Source organism: Abrus precatorius, unplaced genomic scaffold (assembly GCF_003935025.1).
Source record: "Abrus precatorius isolate BTA unplaced genomic scaffold, Abrus_2018 Scaffold10, whole genome shotgun sequence".
Lineage (NCBI taxonomy): Eukaryota > Viridiplantae > Streptophyta > Magnoliopsida > Fabales > Fabaceae > Abrus > Abrus precatorius.
In genome coordinates this window covers 29890640-29897410 of record NW_020874292.1, presented here as the reverse complement: position 1 = coordinate 29897410, position 6771 = coordinate 29890640, and the positions used below count along the sequence as shown (strand labels likewise).

Genomic DNA, 6771 nt, shown 5'->3' with positions numbered 1-6771 from the left:
AAAAGAGAAATGTGTACCTTCCTTTGCATGACATGATTGCGAGTTGAGAAGTACGAAAAAAATAAATATGAGATAAGAAAAGAGAAGGATATTCAGTGAAACTTTTTATCCATTCAATCACCCATTAGGTGCAATTCTAATGACAATTCATTATTTTTAGTATCATATTTGTTACAGCTATTTTATATATCTCTAATGACGTATACATACATCACAACCGTGTTAAATAATCATTTTTGTTCTAACAAAGGGATCAATGCAGTAAAAATCCTAAACCACTCAGAAAGGTTATAACGAAACCTAAATGTAATCCATTGACTTAAAAATCAGTATGTTCGAAAGTATACAAATGTATAAATACGAAACAATTTTAATTTATATACTTTTGGACATGAATTTTCAGGGAGCATCAATTGACTGAAGAGCATGCCAACTAATGAGTAATCAAAACAAATACTCAATTCATCATGTTCTTAAACATGAACTTTCTTGATTCTGGGTCTTAAATATTTCATACATACATGTACGAAAGTAGTGTAAGTGGGATCCTCACTAAAATTAAAAAGTTGACTTTGCAATTAGCACCAGGTGGACATAAGCAATGCATCCACATATTTACAATTTCCCAGCTACTACAAACCCTTGCAACTAGATAGAAACACATTCAGTAGAAACGGAACAAGTTTAAGCCTCAAATTTGGATAAAGGAGTGATTCTGTGATGGTCTTGGAAAGCGTTTTCAATGAGATAGCAAGGTGACAGCAAGTAATTCACTGATGATCGGGTCCTCATCCCTAAAAGAAACCATAATAAACAAATAAAACCAAAACATTCAGTTTTAAACTCCTGATAAAAGAAATGAGTAATAGAATGAAGCACTCTGCTCCAATAAAAGAAAAGAATGGAACGAATTTTCTAAATACATTTAAATTCTAAACTGCAACTGTCAGAATTCTACACATGAATATGTTAATTTGGAAGAAATTGGGAAATTTACAACTATCATTCATCAAGATTCATATTAAAAAAATATTCAAAGACTGGAAAAGTAAAGCCATAAGCTTGTGCCCCCACCCCAACAAAGAAAAGGCCATAAGCATGAATTCCCCATTACAAAGCCAAGAGAAAAAGAAGGCAAACCTATTGGATAAAAACCTTGCAGTTAAGAGAGAGGGACCTGAAAGAGAAAGAGAAATTATTTCCACCATTAAATGAAGACATTGCTCTAGAGATGCTGATGGAGCGCATCACAGCCTAACTATGAAGCGCAGACTCTTATGCCAACACCTAACACGCATGCATACAAATACATGCATAAAACTCGAGAAAAATTAAATATGAATAACATGACAAAATCTAAATTGATAATCAAGATTGGTATATTCACCTTCTTTCTATGATAATGAATCTCAAAACAAAAACATACTCTGAGGCATCATTTTACAAAGCACTTTGTCTCTATACAAAAAAAATCCAGAAAAAAAGAAGATATATCTTTCAAGAAAAATCTTTTAACATTTTTCCTATGGTAAAAAGCCTAAAGGAACAAAGTGGCATTATTTATTTTAATATTCAATATAATATATTATAATACTAGGGTCCTTGAAGTGGCTCAAGCATCCAAGTTGACACAAATCAGATGCCTAGTGAATAGTGTCCAACATGTGGTTATGTACGACTGTACAAGTGTGGAGGAGTTGTCACTGTGTTAATGTCAAAAATGTGTCGAACACTGAGACACCTCAAGTAAGAGGAGTGTCCATGCTTCATAGAGCATCAGAGCTTGATAATAAGAGACACACAGTTATAAAAAAAATAACATACAATTAGAAGAACTCCACACACAATAGCAGCAACATAAATAAAAGGGCATTGCCAGCACATGGTGAGGTTACTAATGAACTAAATATAATTGTAATGAAGATCAATGAACTATATCAAACATATCACATTAAATGATTAAAAGACTATTTTGCTAAATCAATAAATCAAAGGATGTGTTGTTTAAGTCATACCAAAGAATCAAGCACCCATCTTCCATCAATCCATTCTTGATGAGGCCTCAGGTGACAATGTTCAAATTCCAGCCTCTCCTTTGTAGGCCAAAAATAAATCATATACTTGAAGCCAAGAACACTAGATACCTGACCCACCCACCATCCTTCATGATACCAAGCATCAACCCATTGATGCAGAGCAAAGCGGTGAACATGATTGACATCCGGTGGATATGGCCTGATATTTGAAGCATCTGCTTCTTCTTTAAGTTGTTCAGTTAAGTCATCAGTTTTCAGGGTCAAATACTCCACCAAGTACTTGTCATTCTGCAAAGAGTCAACAACAATGGCAGTATACCAGGCATCTTGGTAGCCTTCTTCATCACTTCTGACCTCTACCTTTGCACCTTTACAGAAATGTACCACAAATTTAGTTTGGGTGTTCATGGTCCTACCTGTTACATCTCTAGGCTTCTTTGAGTGCTCACTAGGCTTTTGATATTTCAAGATTAATTTAGTTCCAGTGAGATTCTTGGCTTTAGGCATTAGATCTCCAAACTTCTCTACCAGCTCACTTGACTTCTGATAGTTGAAAATCCCATATGTTGTCAGATACATTTAAATATTTCCACCATAAACAGAATTGAAAAATATAAGAGAAATTAGGAAGCAAATGATGTTTTTGCACATAATATTGTGTTATATATAACTGTTACAATAGTCTGGAAATATTACGGTAGCATCAAGCTTGAATCCAACTTTAATGCAACTAAACAAACAAATAACAAGTTAAGCACGATGCTGGTGATTTGTTCATGTAAGTTCCTTTTGCTGGTATTGTCCACAAAGTTTATCTTGGAATTTGTCAATTGAAATCTTAAGTTTTAACAGATGCTAGAACTCTTTTGGAGAAACTGATTTATCATCCTAAGTAACAAGATACAGGATAATCTAATCAAATCTAGGGAGAATAAAAGCTTAATGCTTTGACAAGTGTTGGTGTTTGAAGACTAATTATCCTCCCACATCAATTTTGGGAATTGCCAATATCAATTGCAAGTTCAGAAGAAAAATTTTGATTATAAAAGTAGAAGCTTCAGAGTGTTTTACCTTGGAAGACATGACCCATTTCCCATCAAACCAGTCCTGATGAGGCCTTAGTTTAGAATTTTCAAATTTCAATACATCCTTGTGAATGAAAGAAATCAAACATTCTCTGCTATTTAGTACTTCAAGAACCACGCCTTCCCACCACCCATCATTATGCCATGCATCAACTTCTTGGAACTGTTTGAAAGAACCAATAAATGGAACTTCAGGAGGGCAGGGCCTAATAAACCTTGCATCAAGTTCTTCTTTCAAGAGTTGGGTGCCCTCATCCGTTGTCAGGTCCCTATATTCTACTAGAAACCTGTCTTTTCCTATTATGTCAACAATACTAGCAACAAACCAAGAACCCTTATATCCTTCATCATCGCTGCTGACTTCAACTATTCTCCCTTTTCTAAACTTTGATTCCTTTAGTGGTCTCCTACTGTATTTGATCTTATACCTTAAATTTTCAGGCATTGTCACCATCTCAGGGGGCTGCTCCTGCAACTCAAGTTTTCTGTAAATTAGCAAGTATCCAGTACAACAATGTGCGTTCAATTTGAAATTGTAATTGCCATGGAAAAAATGTAGCCCATCACAAAAACATGAAAAAGCATAAAATAATGCCACGGATCAGTTTAAAGTATGCCATTGAAAGATTCTCATTTTTCCTTAAGATATTAATGATGAGTGACTTGTAGAGAATTGTCCACATTCACGTAGACAATCACTCTACCAAAAATATAGATTTCAATATATAATATTTCATAAGATACAGGGATGCACATCCACATTGGCATCGACCTACTTTCCTTTTCAACAGAGGTTCACACAATATGCACAGGATATTTTACTATCAGAAATATCAACTTACAAAATGTCTGACAGACTCCAGTTGGAAACAAAAGATAAGTCTATCCCAAATACCAATGACGATTTAGCTTTTATTTTATGCTATTAGCTTTACCTTTCAGTACTAGGAATCCAACATCAATGAAAAATCATTAGAACAAAACAAACATTAGTTGCTACCAAAATAAATCTATTTTCTTGTGACAATCAATAAGCTCTTATTACAGATCCTCTTCTATTGATATTGTTTGTAGTAAGTCCACACTGCAATCAACAAAACAGATCCAAGTAAGCAACACTGACTGTGAAGATACCACAGGCAAAACTTATAAATCATCTCAAGTGTAAGCAACCAAGCTATCCCAATGTTTGTTAAAATACTAATACTACAAAGTGGTCCTGCAAAGTTTAATAAAATAAAATCAACTTTACAATATCAATAAAGGCATGTGTTAATGCTGCACACAGAGACACAATTTCATTACTATACTTTCTTTCACTACCAGTAAAAAGTGACGACGAAGATCGATGCATCATACTCAAAACACACCCAGTTGTCTTGTTTTTCTGCCAACTCACGTAACTAGTGAATTCAAACAACACGAACACAATAAATAATTTAAATTTGTTAGAAAACGACTAACCTCAATAGAAAATTTGAAAGATTAGAAATAAAACAAAATTAAAATAAATAATCAAGTTAGTACTTCAAATTCGTATCGAATAAATTAAATTATTCCCCTACCTCAAGGTCCCAGATGTGGGAACTAATTTGACCCACAAATTGTCCATTCAAGGACCTCAAGCATAATTTACAATAATAATATTCATACACTTTCATGTCATTTTTCTTTTATCTATTTCCTCTTATCATTTCACCTTATTTATCACATTTTTTTCTCTTCTTTGGTATCCCTCTAGTACTTTTACCTCTACACATCCCAAAAATGGGTATATAACAATGATTATCCCAAAATTAATTAGAACAAACAGTGTATCTTTCTTTAACTAATTAAATATTTTTTATTCTAGAAACAACATGTAGGAAAGAAAAACGAAAAGAGAAGCGATGACACGAACGTAAACCTGTCCAGGAAGAGGAGGGACCCAATTGCCGTGGACCCAATCGCGGTGGAGGCGGAGGCTAGAGTGGTGGACGACGGCGGAGTCACGGTGGTGGGAGCCGGGAAACGAGACGAGATAGCTTGAGTTTTCGAGAATGTCGGCGACGGTGGCAGGGCACCAAGCATTGTGGGTTTGACGGAAAGCGTCGACGGCGTCACCGACCTTGAACCAGGGGTTAACCTGATGAGGAAACTTGGGCCTAACGTTAGCGACGTTGACGTATTCCCTAATGCGTTTGGGGGGTTGGGAGTTAGAAGAAGCGAAAAGAGTAAGGTACTCGAGGAATACGAGGTTTTTGTTCTTCGAAGGTGGACGAACAACAGTAGCAGGGTAATAGCAGTTATTGTTGTCGTCGGGTTTGGTTACCTCAACTTGATCACCCTTCTTGAATATGGAATTGGACATTGTGATTTGTGAGTGAATGAGTGAGGGACGAAGGTGAAAGTGAAGATAGTTTGGTCTCTCTCACTTCACATGAAGAATAATAATGATGGTAACCTCATGCTTCTTCTTCTTGTTGCTGTTACTTATTGCACTTTCTGGCCAAGTGTTGGATCAGTGTGCTGCACCTTCTGTGACCCAATCGCACCCTCATCACAGATAAATTAATTTTGACCAAAATCAAATCAAATAAAATAAAATAATTTAACTCAAAAGTTATAATCAATCCTTTATTCTATCTTATCCTTGATTCTATTGTTGCCAGAAGATATTAATATATCTCGCTATATATTTTAAGTTATTTAAAATATAAATGTTAAATTAATTTTACATGATTTTTTTTTCCCTATTCAAAGGGAAGCTTAAAAACAACTAAAAGAGTCAAGACCAATCTCAATGAAATTTGAGAAAAATAAACCTTTTTAGGTCTAATTTAGTTAAATAGTTAAACACATTAATTTGTTTATCTAAAAATATGATCAAACTTAATAAATTAGACAGATTTAAAAATATTTTCAACCATATCAATCAAATTAAATAAAGGAAATGAAATAAAGAATGAGAAAAGCTCTAAACATTAAAAATCTTGAACCATTATATATATATATGAAAAAAAAAAACAAACACGTTTTAAAAAAATTACTTCTTTTGTCTGCTTCTTAAATGAAATTTTAAAACTAAACCAATATACATTTACAAAAATATTAACATATTGAAAGCTAATTAAACATTGTTGTCATTGCATTACTCTCATGATGTGTCTTCAAGTTATTTTGCTGCTTAAATATTAAAAATTCACTATCATCTTTTATCTATAACACGTAAACTTAGTTCCTTATAGTCAATTACTTTCTTATGAGGTAGTATAAAAAATAAATTAGTCACTAAAGTAGTTAATTCTCTGACGAAATATACAAAATAATTAGCTAAAGAAAAAAATACACAAGTGAAATTCTATTATTTGAGAAGTATTAATGAGTTAAAATTTAAAATAATATTAACAAAACTAAATAAATATAAATAATCAATAAGCTTACTTATTCAATTTAGTTTAAAATATTCTTAATTGAAATTGAATTAAATTTAATATTAAGTCAATCTAATTCAAACTAAAATAGATTTTATTATTTATATTGTTGGACACAAATTAAGGAGCAGCGATTTAATCTTGATAACAGCAAATCTGGTTCAGCAAAAGAACGAGAAATTGTGGGTCTCCAAACCAATGTAGACTTGGTTTCATGATCATGGAATTGTTCACCAA

The 6771-nt window shown here is 33.3% G+C and overlaps 1 protein-coding gene across 1 annotated transcript; it reads right to left on the bottom strand.

The window, feature by feature from the left end:
* Window positions 1-389: 389 nt before the first annotated feature.
* LOC113853001 (DUF724 domain-containing protein 6) lies at window positions 390-5694 on the bottom strand. Its single transcript, XM_027483430.1, has 5 exons — window positions 5028-5694; window positions 3108-3590; window positions 2016-2579; window positions 1141-1177; window positions 390-794 (listed from the first exon to the last, which is right to left on the bottom strand). Exons 1-4 carry the CDS (start codon window positions 5469-5471, stop codon window positions 1163-1165), a joined length of 1506 nt encoding a protein of 501 aa, XP_027339231.1. The 5' UTR covers window positions 5472-5694; the 3' UTR covers window positions 390-794; window positions 1141-1162.
* Between the last annotated feature and the right edge of the window lie 1077 nt (window positions 5695-6771).

Excerpts from the sequence above, each read along its gene's own strand:
- LOC113853001 (XM_027483430.1), bottom strand. The coding sequence starts at position 5,471 with ATGTCCAATTCCATATTCAAGAAGGGTGATCAAGTTGAGGTAACCAAA. Across the intron at positions 3,591-5,027 it reads TCCCTCCTCTTCCTGGACAG|GAGCAGCCCCCTGAGATGGT; the intron begins GTTTACGTTCGT and ends CTTGAGTTGCAG. Across the intron at positions 2,580-3,107 it reads AATGGGTCATGTCTTCCAAG|AAGTCAAGTGAGCTGGTAGA; the intron begins GTAAAACACTCT and ends TTCAACTATCAG.